At 62.0% G+C, this 25,569-nt stretch overlaps 1 protein-coding gene across 1 annotated transcript in view; it reads right to left on the reverse strand.

Moving 5' to 3' along the window:
- The window catches only part of NCS1 (neuronal calcium sensor 1), a 51,935-nt gene extending 26,582 nt beyond the window's left edge, over positions 1–25,353 (reverse strand). Inside the window, exons 1-2 of the mRNA XM_058693813.1 lie at positions 24,847–25,353; positions 1,095–1,119 (exon numbers count right to left, since the gene is read on the reverse strand). Of these exons, the coding sequence (XP_058549796.1) occupies positions 1,095–1,119; positions 24,847–24,910 (89 nt within the window). The 5' untranslated portion in view covers positions 24,911–25,353. The remainder of the gene's footprint in view (positions 1–1,094; positions 1,120–24,846) is intronic.
- Between the last annotated feature and the right edge of the window lie 216 nt (positions 25,354–25,569).

Below are 25,569 nucleotides of genomic sequence, written 5' to 3' on the forward strand. Positions count from 1 at the left end.
GGAGCAACCGGCCGGGCGTCCAGCGCAGGGCTGGCAGGGTTGGGCAGGTCAACCACAGCTCCCACCCTCTGCAGCCTGGGCTCACGGAGTGGCCCCTGGGGGAGGCTGGCCCTGCACCGCACAGCTGCCCGGGAGCCTCACGGCCTGGCTGTCAATGGGGGGTGGGGGGGGCGCATCTCTAGGCTCCCCCTGAACGGTGCACAGAAGGCCACTGGCAGTGGCCATCGTCCCCTGGGCCCCGTGCTACGACCTTTGCAGGGAATGTCTTCCGAGTGCTTTATCGTTCCCGCCATACACATGGGGAAACTGAGGCTCAGAGAGTCACCCTCGGTCACTCGGATAGGAAAGGCCAAGTCAGGATTCTCCAGTCCGTTTCTAAACCGCCAGACTTTTCTGGAAGTTGTCCAAGCTTGCCTCGTCCCCTCCCTCACCGCCCCCCACCCCCTGCCCCGACCTCAGGTCTGCCTTAGTGTGTGACCTCCGCTGTCAGCTCCACGTTCCACAGGTGATAAGACAATATGCCACTCCCCTCTCGCCAGCCCAGGCGGGCATCAGTAAGCTGGCACCGCCCCCCATTAATCCCCCACTGGCATACTTTCCATTTGCTCCACTGCACGCAGCCTCAGAATCCTTCTTAACCTGGCACTCTGGGCAGCCGCTATGGGTTGATTAGAGCTGGCATCCCAGAGGACACCTATCGGCCATCCCTGGTCCAGTCTCACCCATCACTTAATAGAAGGGGTGACTGAACCCCGGAAATGGGAAGAGACTCGTCACGGCCACCAGCGATTTAGTGACAAAGCCAGGCCTGAGACCCAGCCTCCTGACTCGTTTCTGGTGAGCGGGGTCCCGTGGTCCTTAGAGACGCCGCAGAAAGCAAGGACTCACCAACGACCCCTCCCCGCCCCGGATCAAGTGGCTTTCCGTCAGTCCCTTGGGAACAGAGGAATCCAACCCCTTGGATGGTGGCTGAGCCACTCTCAGAAGCCCCTCCGCGGGCCCCCGTCCTGGGCAGCTAGACTGCCGTCCCATCAGGCCAACGCCAACGCCCCCAGGCCTCCCCGCCGACAGTTTGGGGAAAAGCAGTCACTCACCACTGCTGGACTTCCTTCTCGGTAACTGCAAGAGAAAAGAGAAGCAGCCTTTTAGCTCTGGGAGGTGTCTCAGGGGGATGGGCTGCCCCGGGGGAGCCCCCTTCCCGCCCTCCCCAGCCCGCCCTGCGGCGCCCCTGCCCCCCATGTTGGGGCACCTGCCGGCTCTGAGTAAGAGCTTGCCCCAGGGGTGACCAATCCCAGTCAGGAGCTCCGTGTCCAGCCACCCCCACGGGGGCCGCCCTGGCCTATCCCTCCTGACGCCCACTGGGCGTCCACGAGGACCGGCGAGAGCAGCCTCCCACATGCAGGGGTGCAGGAAGGAGCGTCACCCCCAGGCCAACATTTAAGATACGCTGTTCCCCGCCTCGCAGTCCTGGCACAGCGCAGCGGAGTCAGAGAGGGCACCCGGCTGCCCTGTCTGTGTACGGGAGGCGGGGGGATCCCAGGACCGAAAGGCTGCGCACCCCCCTCCCCGCCCTCCCTCCTCGGCCTGCCCCCTCCAGCTCCTTACAGCGGTCAGTCCCAGGTTCTTTTACAGGCAGTACGAGAACAGCGCCCAGAACGAAAACCTGGGACAAGCCACATAATGTGGTCGAACATCCAGCCAAGCCCAAAGAGTCATTCTTTTTTTAAATTTTTTTTTCAACGTTTTTTATTTATTTTGGGACAGAGAGAGACAAAGCATGAACGGGGCAGGGGCAGAGAGAGAGGGAGACACAGAATCGGAAACAGGCTCCAGGCTCCGAGCCATCGGCCCAGAGCCCGACGCGGGGCTCGAACTCACGGACCGCGAGATTGTGACCTGGCTGAAGTCGGACGCTTAACCGACTGCGCCACCCAGGCGCCCCCAAAGAGTCATTCTTTATTGAACCATGAAACAAACAAACAAAATCTCTTTTTTTCTGAAAAGTACTACATTGGCTCGGGTTGGAGGCAAACCAGCGCTCTCCCTACAATCACTGAATGAGCACGTCGAACCACCTCCAAGGCCGCACTCACTCTCCCTGGGGGTGGCCTTGGGAGACTGCGTCCAGCAAGCTGTGCCTCAGTTTCCTCATTTGTAAAGCGGGAATAACAGTAATGGTAGCTGCCAGGGGAGCTGTCCTGGGAATTCAATCAAAACCGGTGTGAGAGCTCCTGATTCCCTGGCACAGACACTGACTCAGTCCAGGCTTGTGGAGGGAAGGAAGGAAGGAAGGAAGAAGGAAGGAAGAAGGAAGGAAGGAGGAAGGAAGGAAAGAAGGAAGGAAGGAAGGAAGGAAGGAAGGAAGGAAGGAAGGAAGAAGGAAGGAAGGAGGAAGGAAGGAAGGAGGGAAGGAAGGAAGGAGGAAGGAAGGAAGGAAGGAAGGAAGGAAGGAAGGAAGGAAGGAGGAAGGAAGGAAGGAAGAAGGAAGGAAGGAGGGAGGGAGGGAGGGAGGGAGGGAGGGAAGGAAGAAGGAAGGAAGGAAGGAAGGAAGGAAGGAAGGAAGGAAGGAAGGAAGGAAGGAAGAAGGTAGGAAGGAGGAAGGAGGGAGGGAAGGAAGGAAGGAAGGAAGGAAGGAAGGAAGGAAGAAGGAAGGAAGGAAGGAAGGAAGGAAGGAAGGAAGGAAGGAAGGAAGGAAGGAAGAAGGAAGGAGGGAGGGAGGGAGGGAGGGAGGGAGGGAAGGAAGGAAGGAAGGAAGGAAGAAAGGAAGGGACAGACAGGAAAGTGGGTGTTAGGGGGAGGTCAGCTGAGAAAAGGAACTGCGATCTCTTCCCAGGGAAAAGGGAAGGGAGGCCCAAGGGGGTGTCCCTGAATTGCTGTGGCTGATTGGACACGAGGAGGCCGCTTTCCAAAAACCGCTCCAAGGGAGCCTGTACGAAGTGCCAGATACCAAGGGGCCACTGGAAGCCCGGCTCTGTGCCAGGGCCGGGCCTCCGTGCTTTGGCTCAGCTGCCCTGACCACAGCTCCGAGGGAAGACAGCGTGACTCTGCCCTGGCTCCAGATGGGGAAACTGAGGCACGAAGGGGCCAGGACCTGAAGTGATGGGGTGAGGGTCTGAACTGGGGCGTGTGGCTCGGCCGCCTGCCCCACAGCCTGGAATCGGGTGGTCAGACTCCCGGGGAAGCCTGGAGGCCGCTGCCAGAGCCCTCCCCCCACAAGCCCAAATCCCAGGCGCCCGTCCCAGAGCAGACAGCTGGTGCACGGAAGGCATGACAAGGGCGGGAGGTGCCGATTACCTGGACCGGCCAGACCCGGTGTTAGAGAATGCAATTTTCCAAGAGAGTTCGGGCAGAGGGTGGAAGGAGGGAAGGGGGTCAGGCAGGGGAGGGGGGTGGAGAGGGAAGCAGACCTTGGTCGAACCCGAGCTGAGCTGTCCTGGACTGCCACGCACGCCTGGGGTGGGGGTGGGGGGCGGCAGGGGCGGGGAGGGGTTGATGTGCAAAACCCAAACCTGGAGAGACACAGGAAACCCACCAGGGCACAGGCGGGAGCTTACGGGTCCGCGCTCTGGAGCCAGACGAGACCCCCTGGATTCAAATCCAGAGCCACAGCTTTCTAGCCCTGTGTCCTTGGGGGGGGAAGTACTTCCTCTCTCTGGGCCTCAATTCCCTCATCTGTAAAACGGGCCGTTGCAAAGACTTAACTGGCTTGGTGTTCTTTACCTGCACAAGAATCCCACAGGCAGGTGGTGGTTCCATTTTCCCGAACAAGGCTGAGGTTCGAGACAAGTCCGCGTACTTGGCCTGAAGCCACCCAAGGGCACCTTGCCAGGAAAGGGCAGGGCCGCGACGGCCTTCGGAGCCCGGGATGAGCGCACAATGGGGACGGGTGCCGACGAGCTGCCTGACCTCGTGTGACCTCACAAGGTGTGGCCTCGGCATCACATGACAGAAACGGCAGGAGCCGGGTAGCAGACCCAGGGCTGGCCTCTGTCCTCACAAGAGGAGGCTCCCCTGGAATATCCCTTATCTCAGAAGTCCCCTCCCACCCCCCACCCCGTCGCCCCTGTCTCCAGGATGTAGCAGCTATGGTGGGGGAGGGGCAGCTAACGAGGACCATCAGAATGGTCCTCAACACAGAACACTGGTTGTCGGGCAGGCAGCCAAGCCCCAGGGGATGCGAACCGGGGGGCTTGGGGCGATGGGCCCTGCCGATGCTTTAAGGAGCCAATTAAACTTTAGGGAACAGAGGAAGCCATGAGGTGTCCCCTTGGCACCATGGAGGGTCTTGAGTGGGGGCAGGCATCAGGCAGCCCTCCGGGCGCCCAGCCACCTGCCCCCGGCCCCTCCACCAGGGTCAGGAGTCCTGGAGGTGACCAGGGTGAACCTCACTGTTCAGGCGAGGAAGCTGGGCTGGGGACCCGAGGAAGGGACCCAAGGCCACGGCCAGAAGGAGGCACGGCAGGATGTCACTGCCCAGGTCCGCCCGATGCCAAGACCACTCTGTCTGGGTTTCCCGGAGCTCAGCCGTCCCGGCACCACCTTCTTGAGTCCTCCCTAACCACCTGTCTGATGATTCACTCGGGACGTTTCTCTAACTCAGCTCACTCATTGCCTCATCTAGCCTCAGCCTCAGCACTAACAGCCGTAAAATCACCCGTGACGTGTGCTGGTCGTATCTTTTCTAACACACAACAGAAGTATCACCATGAAGATGACTGTCCTTGATCAAACCCGGCCTCGCCGATAGGGAAACACGCCGGCAACATGTGTCCCCCCCCCCCCCCCCCACCGAATCTGGTGCTGTGGAAGGACGTGGTGCCCACGGAGTTCTCCTGCCAGAAACAGTCAACCTATTAGGCTATTAGACTCTAATAGACTATTAGAATAGTCTAATCATGAGGACAGCAGCAGACAAATCCAGAAGGCGGGACAAGTCTACAAGACAGCTGGCCGGGACACTTGAGTAAGTGGGCCGCCGTGAAAGGTACAACAAGGCAGGGGATTGTTCCAGAAAAAGAGACAAGGCCGTCAAATGCAACTCACAAAGCCTGGATGGGGTCCTGGATCTGGCGTTAAAGACCAGCAATAGCAAACCTTATTCGGAGCGCTGGGGAAACTCCACCGGGGCGGGGGGGGGACACTAGATGCCCTGATGGACTCGCAGCCAATCTTCTTAGGAGTGACACCCAGGTTATGTGGGAGAATGTCCCTTTTCATCGCAGATGTGCCCTGAAGGATCCAGAGGCGATACCGGCAGCTTCTTGGACGAGGTTCAGAAACACACACACACAGAAAGAGAAGCAAACCCTGGCAAAAACGTCGACACCGGCAACTCTAGAGGAAGGACACACAGGTGCTCGCTGCGCTGTCCTCTCAATTGCTTCTCTTGATTTTTCAAAATAAAAAGCTGGGGCGGCGGGCGGGGGAGAGATTTTTAGAGTCCTCGGGTCCACAGCCTGGGTGCGCAACCCCACCCACAGCGCCAGAAGGGCCGGGGGTCCTGGAGCTCTGACTACCACAGACACTGGGAGGGCGGGAGGAGGGGGCTGGGGGGACATCATGGGGTCCCCCTGATCCACGCCCCACCCAGATACCAGAGCGACATTCCCAGGCTCGTCTCCCCCCCCCCCCCCCCCCCCCCCGGGGAACCTGCATCCAAGTGAGAAATGAACAGGCGTCGCTCACACCGCACTTGTAACGGGCGGGTCCGTGCTCAAGGCTGGAGTTCAGGGCTCAGGGCCCAGCAGGAAGGAAGGCTGTCCTCAGGGCTGTCTGCCCCGGGACCACTGCCTCCAAGCCCCTTTAACCATCCTCCCGCCTCCTGGCTCTTGCGCGTACTGTCCCTCTGCCCAGGACACTCGTCCTCACCTCTTTCACCTCGGTAGCCCTATGTACCTTTCTGGTCCCCTCTGGGATGCCCCTTTCCTACAGAGCCCTCCCGACTGCCACGGCCCCCTCTGAAACGCCCCGATCCATGGCAATCCCTGCTTGCCACGCGGTCTGTCTGACCGCCCGGGGCCAAGTCGGCGAGGGGGACAGCGGTGAAGTGGCGAGGTCCACAGAGAGGACTCTGGGGTCGGCTCGGCCAGCACTCCAGGCCAGGGCTTTGCTTGTGTGGCCTTGAACAATGACTCCACACCTTGGAGCCTTGGTTTGCTCATCTGAAAATGGGACAACTGACAGCCTCTGTCTTATCAGAGGAGGGTGTCCTTAAAGCACGTGGCACGACGTCTGCCATCTAGCAGGTGTTCAACAGAAGCAGTTTTCTCCTCTGCCCGGCTGGATGCCAAGCCCTCAGAGACCGAGGCATACCCTAGCATCGCCCTCGGCACCCGGCCCAGCCTCCTGCACACCGGAGGCAGAGAACAAACCCCGGGTGATTTCCCACCGTCACCCAGCCACCCGGCTGCATTTGGGACACATCCTACACTATGTTTCTCACGTACAGGTTTACCTTCACGAAACCTGTGACTGTCTTTCTCCAGCTCGCTCTTGCCGGCAGGCCGGGGGGTGGGGGTGGGGGGTGGGGGGGGTGGGGGGGAGCCCGGACTCGATAGGAGACCAGTATTGACAACCCCAAGGCTGAGGCGTTGGGAGGCTCGGGGTCAGCGTCCTGTCTTGGCCATTTGTAGGCTGTGTTGTTCTGAACAGGTTACTTAACCTCTCTGAGCCTCTGATTCCTCATCTGAAAGATGGGGTTTACATAAACTTCTACTCGACACGGCCGTTGGGAGGGCTTCTTAAAAGGTGGAGAGAAAACTCCCAGCTTAGGGGCACCTGGCTGGCTCGGTTACTGGAGCATGTGACTCTTGACCTCGGGGTTGTAAGTTTGAGCCCCACGTAGGGTATAGAGACATCTTAAAAGAAAACAAGAGAAAGAAAAGTCCCAGCCTAGAGAGGGCAGAGAGCCAGGAGGAGAGGGGCTGGGTGTCCCCTCCACTCCCCTCCCCTCCCACGGACCTCCCTGAGAAGGGGGAGTGGCGGGGAGAAGGCCTGTGGGTGGCTCAATGGCCCCGACTGGGGAGGGGCCCAGCCACTGCCCGCTGCCCAGCTCTCCCCCAGCTGGCTCGCTGCCACTAAGCCCGCACGCCCTGCAGCAGGGGTGCAGACAGAGACCTCTCCTTGCCACACCCAGGAGGAAGAGCAGGAACAGCCCCCCCGCTCCCGAGGCGGCTCCCTGCACCTCCTCCCCCTGCACGAAGCTCTTGTCTGCCAGGAATGAACGCAAGAGAGCTGGTCCCTGGAGCCCAGGATAAATGTTGAGTCTGATTTTGATTTCCCTAAAGCAGAATACCTCTCAGCTGATTGAGGCTCAGCTCAAACACGGTGGGAACGGAAAGCAGGGGCTGGCGGCCCCCACAGAGGCCCTGGAGGGATGGCGGGTGGACCACGCTCCCCTGGGCCCCTTCGGCCACCGTCTTGTGACCGCCCCAGGCTCCGTTTTCTTCTCCAGGGACAGAGGCTGGATCAAGGGCCAGGGTCACCCGCACCTCCCACCTCCAGGGCAGCCAGAAGGCCTCTCTGGTTCGATTCACGCAAAAAAGAGGAAGTGGGGAAATTCGGGCCTGGCCACCGGCAGCCCCTTGTCACTAAATCTGACACTCCGTCCGTCCTGACGCCTCTGAGCACTCGGACAAACAGAGCGCTCAGAAGTGAAGGACAGCTTCCAGAAGGGCGGCACCCTGCCCACGGGCCCCCGGCCTCTCCTTTGCTCAACCTCCGAGTACCGGGGTCCGTCTGAGTCCCTTCTTCACACGGCTGTCCGGGGGCACAGCCTGTGCACCCCGCACCCCCCTCTAGTTCAGCCCCTGTCTATGCTCCTCACGGTGGTCCAGGGGCCCCTCACGCTCCACGTGGCCCATAAGGACCCGCACCTCCCCCTGGACCTCCCCTTCCTGGGGACACCCCTCTTCCAGCTCTACCTGGCAGAAAACACGGGACCACCCGCACATTGGCCACACACACGCAGGTGGGGAGACAAGAAAGAGTTAAATGGTTGGGAGTCGCCCTCCCTGGGGTCCGGCCACACCCGAGGGCAGGGTGAGCAGACACCCACACTCCCCAAGCGTCCAGGTGCCTCAACTCCCCCCCTCCCCGCAGCCCCAAGTCATTTCCCACCGCCCCTGCGCTCAGACGACAGCATGGAAATACACTCGTGTTCCTGCGGGGGCAGGGGACTCGGCCGCCCTCAGCCACACAGTCTCCAGAGACCTCCAGTCGCCGGCTTCCGCACCCCATGAAGTGACCCGCAGGCAGTAAGCCAATGACGGCGGACCCCACAGGCCCCGTGTCCCGGGGAGAAGGCTGTGGACACCCACCAGGAGCGTGACGGAAATGGGAGGGGGGCACATGCCCGGGGCCAGATGACCCGGGCCAGGTCCCGGAGGCACGGTGCTAGGTGCCTTTGGCCGGGGCGGCGGAGGGGGGGGGGGGGCTCATCTGTAAGAGGGGGCTGCCTCAGAGATCAGCTATAAGCCAACAACACGCACAGGTCACTGGTGCTGACCCTCGCTCCACGCCTCCTCCAGGCCGGGGAGACAGACCGCCAGCCCCCCACCCGCCCCTCTCCTGGCTTCCATAAATGCCCAGCTGGAGGGAGCCAGCCTGAGTTCATCAGAAAGGCGCCTGGCCTCCCGCCCAGAATTCCAGGGCATTCCAGGCTGAGCCGGAAGCCCCTCTAGCTGACCCAGAAGGAGCAAGTTCCCCCCGAGCCCTGGGCCCCCCGCCTTCCCCCCCACCCCCAGCCCGCCCCTCTGGGTCCCCTCTCCCCACTGGTGGTGGGGTGACGGTGACGGACGCCCAGCCTCCTCTGCATTATCCCCACCCGCGTGGGCTGGGGCCCACGGCCCCCTGCGGGGACGCGTTCACACCGGACCCCGGACCTTCGGTGCCAGCTCGCCTGCGGGGACCCACGGGCATCCGCAGGCCCACCGCGGCCAGATCTGCGAGCTGTCTAGCCCCTCACCAAGCCCTTTGCACCCAGGATTTTGTAAAGCCTCACAAAGCTCCAGGGGTCACAGCTCTGGCCAGCACTAGGTGAGTTGCCCCCCCCCTTCGAGGCCCTCCTCCTCCCCCCGCTGCTGGGACCGCCTCTGGCTGACCTGCCCGTAGCCCTAGCAGGGAGGCTGTCCCCCACCACGGGCCTCGCACAGACAGGCCCACCACACTCTCGCGGCTGCGTGACCTCCGCCAACGGCCTCCCCTCTCTGATCCTTGGTCCCCCCTCCCTCATGGAGCCGCCGTTAGAGCCAAAAAAGAGGGTGCAGGCCAAAAGCACCGGGCCCGGCACGTGACGAGGGACACGGGGACACGGACCGTCACGATGACGGCCATGGTATCAGAATAAGACGTCCGGGGTCTCACTGCCGTGGAGGCAGCGGCAGAAGATGGGGCAGGGCTGATGGGACCCAGACAGAGAGGAGCCAAGCCCTCAAGGGAACCGAGGTGTGGGAGGAGAGGCTGCTCAGGGCCGCTCAAATCCCAGTTCAGATGCCCCTTGTTCCCTCCCGGCTCTTCAGGATCCTCCCGAGCCCCAGGTGGCTGAGGCTCCGGCTCGGTTGGCTGAGCCCTCCCGCTGCCACAGGCCCCGTGCTGACACGTGGGGGTCCCTGCCGGCCCACCGAGCTGGTGAAGAAACTGAGGCTTCACAGAAGCAAAGGTAATCGGCCAAGGTCACAGTCAGTGGCGGAGGAGTAGAGGCTGGCACCCAGGTCCCTCCAGCTTGGTCGCCCGCGTGCTCAAAGAGGCTTCAGCCTGGAGACGGTTGACCCCAGGGAGGGGGCCACCCGCTGAGGTCAGCACTCACCGAGCACCTGCGGCGGGCCAGGCACGGGGTGCACGGAGTGTGAGCTCCATGGTCCTGCAGGGAGCAGGGGCTCCCGACCGCCACAGCGGCCCGTGCCGCTCCCTCCCCTGAGAACCAGGCTCCCGGCTCCATCTTTCTCCTGGGCACTGAGACCCTCCCCACATTTAGATCCTCCAGATAAAGCTCAGTTTGTGTCATGCCTCTCACGTCTGTTTTCTCGTCTGACAAACGGGGTGAGAATGTGTGCTCCAACCGGCTCACGTGGGGTGAAAGTGCTTGGTCCCCGGAGCAGGGCCGCCTGCCGGAGGCGTCCAGGGGCTCCCCGAAGGCACCCTCGCCAGAGCCTCTGAGGGCAGCCACCAAAAGCAAGGTGTGGCTCAAATCTTACGTTCCACGGGCACCTGGGTGGTTCAGTCGGTTAAGCGTCCGACTTCGGCTCAGGTCACGGTCTCCTGGTTCATGGGTTCGAGCCCCGCGTCGGGCTCTGTGCTGACAGCTCGGAGCCTGGAGCCTGCTTCGGATTCTGTGTCTCCCTCTCTCTCTCTCCGCCCCTCCCCTGCTTGTGCTCTGTCTCTGTCTCTCAAAAAAATAAACATTAAAAAAAAACAAATCTTACTTTCCAGCTCAGCTATTTCCACAAGGTCTGCATTCTGCGTCATCATTTATAAATAGTTATTTTACCCTAAAAATAAAGTCATAAAATATATCAATTTCTATATAAGTTAAATAACTCCCCCTCCCCCCACAAACTGTCAAAACTGCAGGAAGATGTACTTTGTCTCGTGCGGAACGTCTCCATTTGTTAGCATTTTCCGCGAACCCACCCGCACTAAACACCTGGCAGGCATTAAACACAAGCAGTGCCCGAACGACACCGCCCGACAAGGACTTCGTACCCCCCTTCTACAGATCAGGAGACTGAGGCACAAACAGGTGAAGCCACCTGCCCAAGGACCAAAGTCAGTCTGCAGGGAGGCTGGGACCAGAAGCAGGGTCCGCGTGACTCCCCGAACTTGCCGGAGAAGTACAGCTTTGCAATCATCCCACGAATGCCTTCGGGGGGTCGGTCCCCTTCTTCACTTCCCGCCTGACTCCTGAACTGCCTCATCTGGTGCTCCTCAAAAGAGGCCCCGAGTCCCCGGCTTCTCTGACTCCCCACCCGGGCTGGGAAGTAAAGGTCCTCGAAATCTGCTGATCTATTAACAGCTCGCTTTGGCTGAGCGATCCAGACCAAGGCCCGCTCGCAGCCACCAACCCCAGCTCCCCTGCGTTCCAGCCGGGCGACCTCAGACACGTCAGTTAACCTCTCTGAGCGTCGGTTTCCTCGTCAGGAGACCCGGGATCTCTGAATCTCCCACGGGAGTCGGTCCTGAAGGAGGTGAACCACACGCCTTCTCCTGCTTCCTTCGAGGCCTTGGGGGAAGGTCGGCGGACAGGGTCTTCTCAGGACTCCCCGTGGAGGACCAAACCAAGTGCTTAGGGACTCAGTTCGGCCCAACTCCACTAACCTCTTCCAAGCACTTGCTGAGACCGGAGGCTGTGGGAGGCACCGGGGTGCTTGGTCGGCAGGAGGGGTCTTTTTCTGCACTGTATCCTTCTCTTTTTTGTTGTTTTTAATGTTTATGTATTTATTTTGAGGCGGGGAGGGGCAGAGAGAGGGAGACAGAGAATCCCAAGCAGGCTCCGTGGAGCCCGACGTGGGGCTCGAACCCACGAACTGCGAGACCGTGACCTGAGCCGACACTAAGAGTCGGACGCTGAACCGGCCGAGCCACCCCCGGGGCGCCCCTGAGCGAAATCATTCGTTAGCCTCTCTGTGACCTTGGGAAACGGAATTCACCTCTCTGGGCCTCAGTGTCCTCGTCTGTAAAACGGGGGCGATGGTGGCAACGATAACCTTCCTAACAGGGTAGTTAGAACAAATGGGATTTGTTTTTTCCCCCCCTTCACGCATTCGATAACGAATTGCTGAGCAGCGTATGGGCCAGGCCCTGAGCTGGAACACGGCACTGGCCCCCAGACACAGGTCCTTGCCCCGCGAGTCTCCGATGTAACAGGAGAGACGGACCTAAAGCACACGACAGCACAGCCATCTAATGATCTGTGTAAACGGAGCCCAACCCAGATGGGGGGGGGGGAGGGGGGCGGGCTGAGAGACCCAGGGAAGGTGACAGCCCCCACCCCACCCCCCCTCACGTACCAGGTCGCTGAAGGCAGCACTGGCAGGGATACTGAGACTAAGCAGGGGCTGTACCATGAATGGGAACCAGGCACCCCGGGGTCAGCAGCGCTGCGAGCTCTGGCTCTGGCCCTTTAAGAACCAAGGGCTGGGGTGCCTGGGTGGCTCAGTTAGGCGGTTAAGGTTGAGGGTCTGACTCTCGATTTCGGCTCAGGTCATGATCTCACGCTCATGGGATCGAGCCCCAGCGTGGAGCCTGCTTCAGACACTTACCCTCTGCCCCTTCCCAGCTCGCGCTCAAAAAATAACAAAAGAAAAAAACTAGGGGCTCAGTCGGTTGAGCATCCGGCTTCGGCTCCGGTCGTGATCTCGCGGTCTGTGAGTTCGAGCCCCGCGTCGGGCTCTGTGCCGACGGCTCGGAGCCCGGAGCCTGCTTCGGATTCTGTGTCTCCCTCTCTCTCTGCCCCTCCCCTGCTCATGCTCTGTCTCTGTCTCAAAAATAAATAAAATATTAAAAAAAAAAAAACAACGAATAAAATAAAATAAAAGAACCGAGGGCAGAGGTTGACCCTGACGGGCCCTCCTCACAGAAGTGACCCACCCCGGTCCTTCTCCTGGTCCCAGGCAGGAGGAGGACCCCAGCACTGGGACTCCAAGAAGTCATGGGGCACAGAGAAGCATAGCCACACATCTGTCGGCCTGGCCAGAACCCACCGGAGGCCAGACGGGCGCCCACCTCCCCAGGCGTGCCTGGGGCCTCGCGTGGCTCACCTCGGTCCCCATACCGGCCCCCAGCAGCGCTCCCCCCAGGTGGGGTCGGCCCCCCTCCACAGGGCTAACCAGGCAGGCCTCTGCCCTCCCACATGCCTCCCCTCCACTCTGGCCCCTACACCTTCCCTAGCCCCTCAGAGCTGCCATACCCAGATGCCTCCAGACCTGGAACACGCCGCTCCTTCTGCCCGAAACACTCTCGACACCCCCCCCCCATAAACCAATCCCCCCAAGACCTCTTTGTGCCTTCTCCACTTCTCCCTCAGGTAGGGCCACCAAATTCAGCATATAAAAATATAGCATGCCTGATTAAAATTAGATTTCAGGTGAACAACGACCAACTGTTTAGGATGGCTGGCAACCCTATCCCCAGGGTTCAACTGAAACATCACCTCTTCCAGGAAGCCCTCCCAGATGCCCCTCCCCACCCCACCCCAGACCTGGTAGCCTCCCATAGCATTGCAGAACGTCCTGTCTTGACGCTTATCCTAGCCTCGTGTTTCTCCGGCCGGCTCCGAATGCCGGAAGACCAGAAATCCATCCGTCCATCCAACTGCCCTGCGTCCTGGCGCCCCCAGGACCTGGCATGAGACAGCGGATCCGCAGAGGTGTTCTGCCTCTGAAGCGAAGGGTGGCAAGGTGGCCCGGGGATACCCTTGGCCAAACTCGCCCCGCACGGGCACCCAGGCCCTCCAGCCGCTCCCTCCCAGCTGGCTGGGCCTCCTTCTCCTGAGATGCGCCCAGAACACTTCTCACGACCGCCCCCGGCTCCACAGAGCCAGGGCCAAGGAAACACAAATCCAGGTAAGGGCGGCTCGTAGGCCCCTCTTCTGTATTTTGACGGCTGCTGTTAGTTTTAATTAAGATCGTGTTGCGCTCCGGCCCAGCAAGGGCGTCCTCATGTCTGGAAATAACTGCCTCCCCATGGGGCCGTGGGGGCTACTGAGCCAGGGACGGGAGGGAGGCAGGACCCTGGGGGCCGCGGGGGCAGAGGCCCAGGCAGCACGGGCTTTGAGCTCTGTCGAGCCTCGTCTGCCCAGCACACACACCATGTATTTTTGAACAGAAGGGAAGCATTTGCTTTTTCCCCCACAGTGCCAAAAATAGCCCCATCTCCTGCCTTTGAACAGGAATCTCTCGGTTCCTAACAAAGAGACAGGAGCGGGGTGGGGGGGGGGGTTGCTGAAAGGAGCAGCCCTGTGGGCCGGCTGGACCCCTTCCTCGTCTCCCGGCCCCAGAAGGAGAGGGGGGCCAGGTCCTCGCCAGGCCTGCCTTCTCAGGGCCCCCACCCCCCAGACAGGGTCAGCCCCCCAGCCCCAGCCCAGGAGGTCGGAGGGGGCCACACAGGAATGGAGGGTGAAGACTCGATGCGGGGGACAAGCAGCTCCGTTCACTTGTTAGCTTGTGTGTTTTCCTGTTTGTTCATTTCTTCCAACAGTTACGCGCCGGGCTCCTTTCTTTCCGGGAGCCGGGGGGGTGGGGGGGGGGCGGACAGCGGTGACCCCCGTGACCAGACGAGTCCGTGCTCACGGTGCTCATCGCTGAGTGAGAAGGGGCCGAGCTGAAGGTGTCCCCGCCACCCGATCCGGGGAGGCCACTGGCCGGTCTCTGGGCACCTGCCGTAAAGGGGCCGCTGGGTGCTAGCACAAGCAGAGGGTGAACCAGAGGGGAGGGGAGGGTGAAAAGCGCCTCAGAGCGACCCCTCGCCCGGGGCACGGACCCTCATTCAACCTGGCAGCGAGCCTACAAGAGGCATCTCCCATCCCCTGAGGCCGCCGGGGCTCAGAGGAAGGGGTACGCGAACTTGGGACCGGCCAGGCCCCTTTGCCAGTATTTTCACACTCGTTCGGGCCACAATCCTGGGAAGTGGGACTGTCATCATCTGCCCATTTCACAGGTGAAGTAAGGAGGCTCGAGGGAACGAGCTTGGCCGCGGGTCCCAGAGCTCACGAGAGGAGCCGGGGTTCGCCCGCAGGCCCGGCAGGACTCTGCCCGGGAGCGCCTGACGCCCCACTGCGCACAAGCCATCTCAGCTCCCGTCGTCCTCCCCCACCACCCCCCTACCCCCACCCCTCCCACCCCTGCTCCGCAGAAGAGAAAGCGGAGTCAGGAGTCGGGGCTGGGAGGTGGAGAAGGAGGGATGGGAAGTGAACCCGGCTCTGGGTGCCGCCAGATCCAGGGCCCTTTCTGGTTCCCGCAGAAGCTTCGTCGTTTAAAAAAAAAAAAAAGAAAAGAAAAGAGGCCACCTTCTGTCCCCAAAAGGCCAGAGCAGTAGGGAAGCCGGGGGAGGGTGGAGAGAGAGAAAGAGAGAGAGAGAGAGAGAGAGAGAGAGAGACGCACTCTGAGCCCACTTCCTAGCTGAAAACCCAAGCCTGAAATAAAAAAAGCAGAGTGCTATTTCTGCTTTGGGTTAAACATTCCTCAAAGCCACATTCCTCCCGCCCTCCTCCTTCTCCCCTGCCAGGGAATCCAGAGCACGGTGGCCTGGTGGCCTGGACGCCCCGCCAGCTTCCCGGTGCCACCGCATGAGACCAGGAGTGCCACAGCCCTTAGCTCCCCTGCACCCCTTTCTGGGCACCCCCAACCTGGGGAGTACTGCCCCCTAGGTGGCCCCACCAGGATACCCTTGGGCTAAGAAAAGGTGACATCCAGGGGCATCCGGGTGGCTCAGTGGGTCAAGCGTCCGACTTCGGCTCAGGTCACGATCTCGCGGTCCATGGGTTCGAGCCCCGCGTCGGGCTCTGTGCTGACGGCTCGGAGCCTGGAGCCCGCTTCGGATTCTGTGTCTCCCTCTCTCTCTTTGCCCCTCCCCCGGATGCACTCTGTCTCTCAAAAATGGAATAAACGTTTTAAAAAATTAAAAGAAAAGGTGACATCCCATCACACAGACAGCAGGACGCTGGAGAAATGGAGACCCTGAGGGGGTAGCCAAAAGCCACAGCAAGTCTGGCTGGAACCAGGACCCCAGACCCCGACTCCCTTGGAGGTTCCCCGGGCCTCGTCTGATTGTGGGTCAGGAGCACAGTCGGGTCCCACCCTGGCCGGGGACGACCGAAACAAAGCAACACACGGACACTCTGGGAAGCCCAAAGCCTTACGCGGAGGTGTTCACAGGCCTGCCCTGTGCGTGGCTCCAGGCTGGGCACTGCACAAAAACAATTCCACCGCACGTTGTCCCAACGTTCAAGGAGCTTACCAGACCTCTGGCCTCTGAGGTCCCCTCTGTTGCTATGTCCCCGAGCCTCACACTGCACCTGTGGTCTCCTCCTTCGCCCAACAGACCTTTCTCGAGGTACCCAGGCCGCACCAGGCACTGGCAGGTCAGGACAGCTGGGGGCGCTCCAGGGGTACCACTGGTCTCCACGGCCGGCCGTATCCTTGGGCGGCCTCTTGCTTCCCGGCCCCAGCCCGCAGGCTCCCCGGGAGCAGGGATGGGGCCAGCACCGCACCAGGGGACACGCCGCTCCTGAGCTCACGGGCCGGGAGGACTCCGTGAGGCGAGCACAGCGCTGGGCACCTAGCGAGCACCAGAGCCTCCGCGGGGATGGGCAGAGGCCGAGAGAGGGGCCCGACTCCCAGGGGCAGCCAAGGCCGAGGCTGCCCCAAATCCCTTGCAGGAGGCGAAACATCTGGAACCAGCAGGGCCGTGCGTGAGGCTACGGAACCAGAAGGATCCCACCCGCTGTCCGAGCTCACATCCGGCCCGGGAAGCTGGGATGCCCGGCCAGCATCTGATGTCCAACAGCTGCTTGAATGCCTCTGGTGCTGGGGTGTTCACCACCCTCCTCAGCAGCTCCAAGGTCGTAAGGCTCACAGAGACCGTGGGAGGCAGGCACGTGGTGGGGGGCATTGTTTTGTCAGACGAAGAGCCGAGCCTGAGCCCCAGTTTGGCCACTGGCCGGCGGGGAGGCCCTGGGCATGTCTCTGAATCTGCCCGGGCCTCTCTATTTCTTCACCTGTAAAGTGGGCACAACAGTCCCTCCTCCCCGGGTCGCGGTGACACCACAGCGGGGATAAATCTGTACTCGGGATTCAGGGCACCGCATGCTCCCTTGGTAAACAGGGGATGTCACCTTTGTTATTCTTCTCACGTCCCTCCCCCCCCCCCAATGCCCCAGGACAGACGGGCCCCCACAGACCACGGTGGGGAGGGCAGAAGGAGGCCAAGAAGGGACAGCCAGGTCGCCAGGTCCCAGGGCCGGCAACTGCACAATCAGCTTGTGACTCAGGCTCCCAGGCTGCCCCCCCCGCCCCGCGCCAGTGCACATCCACATCTACGACCTGCACGGAGCTGCCCTCACGCACACCAGCATGCACACGTGCGTGCCCAAATGAGCCGGCCCGCCCACTCCTGACACGCGCCACGACCCCGTCACTCACACCCAGAGCACGCCCACGGGGACCGGGGCTGGCGCATGTGATCCCAGCCCCCGCCCTGCCGCACACCCACGCCAGGCGCCCACGCTTGCTCACGGTCGCCCGCACACGCGGCCACGGCAGCTTCGCGGCACCCCCGCCCACGAGGGCCCGCACTTGGCCCGGGATCAAGGGCCACCTGCCTCACTCGGCAGACGGGAGGCCTGGGGCCAACCCTGATCCCCTGTGAGCCTCGGTTTCTCATCTGTAAGCGAGGACCCCCTCCCCCCCGCCCCAGGGACTCCTGGGAGGAGCTGGTGATGGGCACATGGGAGCCCTGAGTCGCCCCCCCCGCCCCACACGAACCTACTGCAGAGACGGCCACTGATCCTCGTGCGTTGTTGATTACGGGTCCTCCCCCCTCGCTGATGAGCCACCAAATTCACGCCTCCGCTATCCCTAACCTCACCCACAGCGGACCCAACCCGCAGATGGGAAAACCAAGGCACGAGAAACTAAGAACTGTGCCTGTGGCCGCGACAGCACGTTCTCCCAGGCAGACACCAGAGGCAGACACGGGGCGCGCTCCGTCCCCGGGGGCCCCGGTGTAGCCGCCCCACAAGAGTCTCGCCAGCTGGCAATGTGAACATTGCACAGAAGGGGAAACTGAGTCCCAGGGGGCGCTGGTGACTCCACAGTCACTGTCCAGGCTGCGAGGGTTCTGGGACTGGAGCCCAGGCAGGTGTCTCTCCGGCCCTCCAAGGCCACGTCCATGCAAGGGATCGAAAGGCCAGCGTCTCCGAGCAGGCCTTCCCTCCCCGACTCAGAATGATCCTGCCACCAGCCAGCGAGGCCAAATCCAGAGGCCCTCCTATTGGCCACTCCCTCCCAATTTAGCAGAGGGCTTGTGACCGCCCAGGGGAGGGGCCGAGGACCGCGGTCCCCTGACACCAACAGCTATGCGGCCTCTTTCCTGCGACAGTATTTACTGAGCACTTAGTACATGCCGCTCCCTGTGTCCTCCCGCTGGGAAGAACCCTGCGGCCCATCCCCGTGTCACACACCAGACGCACACCCAGAACTCAGAGGGGTCAGGGGCTGGACGGCCACGGCCACAAGACAGCAAGCTGGCCCACAAGCCCTCAACACACTGCTGTCCTGCCCTCAGCCGGGAATCTGACCCCGATTTCAAGCTACCTGGAAACTTGGCACATTAATTTATGAGGTTCTGTGCCCTGGTAAATAGACCACACCCAGGACGTGCGAAGCATTTCATCTCACGATGCCAGTAAAAAGGATGCTCTTTTTAATGGATGCCGGTTTTCTCCTTACCCGAGAGTAAGAGATATTTAGGACAAGACGAACCATCTCAGAAAAAAGCAAGACCTCACCAGAGGCGCCCCCAACGAGAGCCAGCCGTCCTGGGTTTCTGCCTGGTATTTGCCACATAACCTTGGGAAAGACACCTCGCCTCTCTGAGACTAGGGTTTTCCATTTGTAAAAAAGGGCACTGGACTACATGACCCCAAAGTGCCCTCTAGCTCAGAGATTCCAGAATTCTATCGAACAGTAATCAAGGGCGCCTCGGGGGCTCCGTGGGTTAAGCGTCCGACTTGGGCTCGGGTCACGATCTTACGGTTTGTGAGTTCGAGCCCCGCGTCGGGCTCTGCGCGGTCGGCACGGAGCCTGCTTCGGATCCTCCGTCCCCCTCTTTCTCTCTGCCCCTCCCCTAATCAAGGGAATGAACACTGAAACAGCGAGCCACTCCTTTCTTCCCCCACAAAATCAGCAATAATCCAGAAAAGCAGCAAGACTCAGTGCTGGCAAGAATGCAAGCAAACAGGCACCTCTCGTCCATGTTCCCTGCAAATGTAAATGGGAACATACTCTCCGGAGAGTGATTTAACAATTTTTCCATCAGAAGCCTTTTAAGATGTCCCCAGGCTTTAATGCCAGCTTCATTCTGGGGCATTAACTTCAGGAAGAGTTGGTGCAAAATTTATTGCAAAGCTGTTCTTACAAAGATTTAGTACAAGAATGTTCATCACAGCACTGTTGATATTGGCAAAAGGAGGGAAGGAAGGGAAGAAGGGGGGAGGAAGGAAGGAAGGAAGGAAGGAAGGAAGGAAGGAAGGAAGGAAGGAAGGAAGGAAGGGAAGGAAGGAAGGAAGGAAGGAAGGAAGGAAGGAAGGAAGGGAGGAAGGAAGAAGGAAGGAAGGAAGGGAGGGAGGAAGGAAGGAAGCAACCTAACTGTCCAATGGCCGGGGATCAAATGAAATGTTGCATTCACATGGTACACCACTAAAAAATAATGTTTTCAGGGGGGCGCCTGGGTGGCTCAGTCAGTTAAGCGTCTGACTTCAGCTCAGGTCACGATCTCACAGTTCATGAGTTCGAGCCCGTGTCGGGCTCTGTGCTGACAGCTCGGAGCCTGGAGCCTGCTTCGGATTCTGTGTCTCCCTCTCTCTCTGCCCCTCCCCCGGCTGCACTCCGTTTCTCTCTCTCTCACAAATGAATAAACGTTAAGAAAATTAAAAAAAAAAAAAAAAAAGAAAGTGCCAGAACAGGTGTGAGGAGGCGGCCTGGGCTCTGGGACCCCCAGCAAGTCCCGTCCTTCCCTGGCTTCTTCTGCTTCTCTCTGCACAACAAGGGGGCAGGCTGCAGACCCCCCACTCGGCGTGTCCTGTTCTAGAAGACAGAGGACATGTATCCCCAGGACCAAGTGCCACCAGAAGTTTCAAGGGTCCCCTCAGAAGCAGGTACCGGGCTAAACCCTTCACATGGCCGTGAATCCAACTCTGGGGCCTCTGTGATGCCCGTCTTCCCCGGGAGGAAAGGAAAACTCTGGGAGAAAGCTTGCAGGAGACAGGCGCTAGAACACCCACACATCTGGTCCCAGAGGCCTTCCACCCCCACCCCCCACCCCCGCCCCGAGACCCTGCCGCTGAACAACCCCCTTTCCCTTTCTGGCCCACGCTCTGGACCTCAAAGCACCCTCCCGTTTGGACCCGCGGAGTCACGTGAGCAGGGATTACAGACGAGCCAGCTGGGCCTCAGAGAGGGTCAGTGACTTGCCCAAGGTCACAGAGCCCAACTGAGGCCCCAGCTCCATTCTCCAGGATGCTGAGTTCTTTCCTAACAGCGGACTTGGCGTTTCTCGCCCAGATGCCCACCTTGGCGTAAAGACTCCGATCTCAATTGTGGCTGCCGCTGTGTCTCACCCTCGGGACAGAGAGGGAGCCAAGCTCCTCGGTCCTCCCCTCTTGTACCCAGGACGCGTAGGGATCACAGAAGCCGCCTTCCTCCCTCTGGGCCCTCCCTCTCCTGGGTGGCTGATTCCTAGCCTGGCCGTGGGGCCCTTCACACCCCAAGCCCCTTATTTGTCCCAAACTGGGTACCAGATACCGCCCCCGCCCACGGCGATGTCTCGCCCCCTCTGGCTGAGCGGCACTGAGTGGGGGGAGTGATCATCAGAGAATACTCCTCATCTCACGCGAAGGGACGCTTCCCAAAGCCACAGGGTCATGGTGACACCCAGCATCACCCCAGGCTCCTGACCGTGAACGAGGGTCCCCTTCTCTGCCCCAGGTGGCAGAGGCTGTAGCCGCCGGCTCCCCGGACCTCCCATTTGGAGGCCCCTCCCCTCCACAAGCTGCCGCGTGTCGGGCACCATTCTGGGCATCAGGAAAAAGGCTGCAGAGACTCAAGGTTGGCAAGCAAGGTCAAGGCAGAGCCTGGGCTGACCGAGAGCGGCGAGGAGCAGGTGACCTCCTCTGGGCCCTGGGCAGAGGGTCCCAGGGGACGGCCTCCCCTGGGGAGGATAAGGGAGGCAGGGTGGAGGGGTCTGCCTCTTGGGGCTGCCTGGCTGGGGCCCAGAAGCCTTTAAACCAATGCATCTCAGGCCACAACCAACGCCTCGAGCCCCGTAAGCCTGGTGTTTGGGGCCATCTGGCTGGTTTCCATCCGAAGGCAAGAACCACATCTCTCCCCACGTTTCAGCGTCGGCGCCCGGCACGGAGCAAGCGCTCAGGGGACGGCAGGTCCGGGCAGACCGAGAATTAACAAGCGGGGGTGTGGGGAGACCACTGCAGGTAAAACAGGAAGCTGCTGAAATTCGGGAGAACCAAAGATCCCCCCCCTTCCTCTCCATGCCTCCTGTGTGTTAGACACCAAGTCCAGGGCCGAGGGAGGATTCCTCTGGGGAGAGACGAACTTTGCCCGCAAGATACCTCTAAGCCCAATTCAAGATGAAGTTGAATTGTGTAGTCAAAACCTCAGTAATGACGGCCCCCGTGCCTCCTTGACAACTGCCGTCGTGCATTCAGGAGGACCCTTTAGGCCACAGGCCGCGAATCAGGCTCTAAGGGAATTGTCCTGTTGCCGCCTTACATCCCCTGGGGAGCCAGGAGCCATGACATACCCATTTGGCAGCTGAGGCAAGTGAGGTGCGGTTCGGAGAGGGGCCGGCCTGTGCCACAGCCTGGGCACGCAGGGATCATCCCCACCGACGAGCCGGAAGAAAGCGGGCCGGACCTCAAAGAAACCGGGCTGCCGGCTGACTGCTGCTCTGGGCAGGGGGGCCCCCACCAGTGTCGAAGCCCCTCCTGCTGCTTCTGGATACGCGCCGTGCCAGGAAGGGTGAGGACTGGGTTATGGAGCAGGATGATTTACAAAATCTTATCTGCAGAGGCGGAAAAAAGCCTCTGCAGTGTTCAGCCTGAAAGACGGAGGGTTTTAGCTAGGCTGAATCCAGATGTGTTCGTAGACTTTCTCTGACTTCCTCACACACACACACACACACACACACACACACACACACCCCACCAGGACAGTCCTTCCCAGGGCACAGGAGAATGACCACCAAGGGCGACAGCCAGCAATGACTCAGGTGCGAACATCTGGGCTCCCCTCCGGGCGCTGTGGCCAGCTGCGGTATCCCGAGGTGGCCTAGGACACCAGGCGATGCTTACGCATGCCAGGACCCCCAGAACCAGTACCGGGCTCCAACTGGGGCTCCTGGGAACCCAGATCCGCATGACAAACACCCGTCAGGATGCAAGGCCCTGGACCCGGCCCAGACCTTAAGCGCGAGAACTCAGAGCGAAGCTACGGGCGCTTGGTAATAACGGGCTCTCCAGGAGACTCTGACATTTGACGGCCCTTGCTAAGTGCTCCTCTCTTGACCTCACACATAGAACCCTCCCTCCTCCCCCCACCCCCCCCCCCCCCCCCCGCTGGAACAAAGAGCAGATGACTCCAGTCCCCATCAGAAGGAAGTCCATCTAGGGCCCTAGAACAAGCTGGAGGCTTTCTCTGCTCTTCCTGCTGGGAGGCCTTTCATCAGCAAATATCTGTGGACCTACTAAGTGCCAGCACACCCAAGCATCGGCGAGCGAGACGGACAGGAGGCAAATGAACCCACCGCCACCTCCCCCAGTCCACGCCTAATAAGGGCTCTACCAAGGAAAGGACTCCTCCGCTCGCTCTCTCCGATCAAAACTGTTCCACGTCTCCAAAGGCCTTTAAAAATAGCCCAGGCCAGCCCAGCAGCACCAGACCCCTTCCTAACAAAGCCTTGTTGACTCAACTTCTCCCAAAGTTGACGGATGTCCCCAGGGAGGGGGGGGGGTGGTGGACAAAATGACCGCCCCACGCCCCTTCCCATCCACAATCCACCATCACTGCCCGATGGCGGCCACCGGGCAGGGACACACAGAAGAAGACCCCCTCCGGACTTCTCGGCCTGAGCTGTGAGGTCTTTTAAGGGGCAGAACTTTGGAGACAGACTGGACTTTGAAAGTCCTGCCGCCACCCGCGGTCCCTGGTGGATCCCAGGCACGTGACTTCACCCCTGGGAGCCTTAGTTTCCTTATCGGTAAATGAGGTTGGTAACAGTGCCCACCGTGTGTAGGGCGGTTGACGATCCTATGAGCTGGTGACGCAAAGAGGCTGGCATGTCACATGCTCCATAGCGGGCAACCTGGCTTCATTCAGCTCGCAGGTGGCTCTCAGGCTCCACCACGACGGGGACGCCTCGGTGCAACCCAAGCCCACCACTCCTGGCAAAGCCTGTGGTGCCCTCTGCCTCCCTGGGCACAGGAACCTGGGAAGCCCCACCTGCCGCCTGCCTGCGGAGAGCTGCGGCCCACACCTGCACAGAGCCTGAGGGAAGGCCCAGCGAATGTCACAAAACAGTAGCCAAACTGGAAAGCACCCCCCCCCCCCAGACACACACACCCCAGGAAAGAGGGTAAGAGCAGTAAGGGACTGAGTCTCGGTCCCCAGAGCCTCCACGCTTCAAGGAGAAGCTACTGGGATGTGAGCTCTTTGCTGGAGAATTCCACCGGAGAAGGACCCGTGCCTCTCAGCGGACTAGCACCCACTCAGGAGAGCCCCCTTTGTTCCCAGCACACGGGGGCGAGGGGCATGGAGCTGAACCGTGGGCTTGGCCAGACCTGCAAACGTGCCCAGAAGACCGATGGAGGGGGGAGGGGGGCAGAAGTTGTGCAATGCACCACCAGAAGCTGCCTCCCCGGCCTCCATCAACGCAGGAGCCTGGCAGTCAATCTGCTGCCTCCCGGAAGAGTGCAGAGGGGCTAGACCCTCGCTGCTGCCCAGGTGCCCGCTCCGAATTGCAACCCATACCCAGGGCCAGGGCCCCCTTCCGAGTCAGACACCCAGGCAGAAGCCCTTCCAGACCATGTAATGGTTCTTCTCCCCGTCCCCAAAATGAAAGAGCAAGCGGTCAGGACCCAGCACCATTAACCCCTGGCAAGATGGGGTGTCCCCCCCCTGGGGGGGGTGGGAAGGCTGCAGAGAAGGGACAGGTCTGTCATGGAGACACCGAAGATCCGAGGGTACAGGACACTTGTGAAGTTGGGCCAAGTGGAGAGACACGGAGACAGCTCTAGAGAAGTCCGAAATCGGCAGACAGGGGGGTCCCAGGGATGCCCCGAATGCTTACCTGTGGAGATCGCCCAGATCACCCACCCTCCCCCGCTGTATAAACCCATTTTCCGGTGTGGCAGACAAGGGATAAAAAGGGGGGGGGGCGGGAGGTGGGATCAGGGCCAGGGGAGAATTCACCCCCGTAAAGCCTGCAGCCCACAGGGCACCCAGGACCCCGCGCCGCCGCCTGGAGCTCTCTGACAAGCCTCGCTCCCCCCCCCCCCCACCCCAACACACACGATCCGGGCCAGGGAGGGGGCGACAGGCCAACCTCGCAGCAGCAGCGGCGGCGGCGGCGGCGGCGGCAACGGCAGAGGCATCGTGATGCATGAATCACCCACCCCGCTGCGCCCGTGCCAGTCCGAGCCACCGCGCAACCGGGAGCCCCCTCCCCGACCACCGCCCCTCGCCCGGGCACACCCCGGCTCTTCGGGACAGCTCTGCAGACAGGGGGGCGGCGGGTGGGCTGGAGCCGGCCCTCCCGGCCCGGGGGTGGCCCCGCGCGCGCGGCCAGGCGGCACCGGTCCCGGGCGCGGGGGGGGGGGGGGTGGCAAGCGGGGGGAGGGGTGCCCTAGAACAATAGGCCCAGGTGTGGGGCCGGGGGGCGCGGCCGGGGGCTGCGGAGGGGCGCGCGCCGAGGCCGGGCGGGGAGTGGCCGGGAGGGGGGAGGGCCGCGGGGGTCCGGGGAGAGGTCGGGGGGGGGGGGGGGAGGGGGCCGCGCGCGGGGGGAGGGGCGCCAGCGGGCGGAGGCGGAGCGCGGGGCGGGGGTCCGAGCGCGCGCACTCACAGTAGGTCTTCCTGGTCAGCTCCTCCACAACTTCGGGCTTCAACTTGCTGTTGGATTTCCCCATCCTCGGCGGCCGCGGCCCCCCGCCCCCCGGCCGGACCCCGTCGGGGCGCCCGGCGGGAGCGGCTCGGCCGGCGCGGGCCGGGGCGGGCGGCGGGCGGGGCGCGCGGAGGGCCGGGGCCGGGGCCGCGCCTTTGTCTGCGCCGGGCCCGCGTGGGCCCGGGCGCGGGGGCTCCGGCGCGCGGCGCGGCGCGGCGCGGCTGGCGGCGCCTCGGCCCCCACCCCGCCCCTGGGTGCGGCGCGGGGCCGGGGGGCGCGGGGCGGGCCGCTCGCAGGCCCGGGCCGTCCGGCCGCCGCCCTCTCCGGGCGCCGCGGCGCGGAGCTGCGCTGGGCTGGGCGCCGACGCGGGCCGCGGGGTGGCCGCGGTCGTCCCTGGTTACTGGGCTCCGCGGCACATGCTCGCTGCTGCGCTCCCTCTCGCCGCCGCCCCTGCGCTCCCCGCCTCCCGCCTCCCGCCTCCCGCTCGCACCGGCGCGCCAGGGGTGGACCCGGAGCCGCCACTCAGCGCCCGGCGCCACCTCCCGCCCCGCACCCGCCCGGCCGGGCCTGCGCCCGCGGAACGGCGGCCCCGCGGCCACGGAGGCGGCCGGCGGCCGGGGCGCCCCCACCCCCACCCCGGCCTCGCCGGGCCCGCGGCGGGAGGGGGGCGGTCACCCCGCCCCC

The sequence above is a fragment of the Neofelis nebulosa genome, chromosome 12 (genome assembly GCF_028018385.1).
Source record: "Neofelis nebulosa isolate mNeoNeb1 chromosome 12, mNeoNeb1.pri, whole genome shotgun sequence".
Classification (NCBI taxonomy): Eukaryota; Metazoa; Chordata; class Mammalia; order Carnivora; family Felidae; genus Neofelis; species Neofelis nebulosa.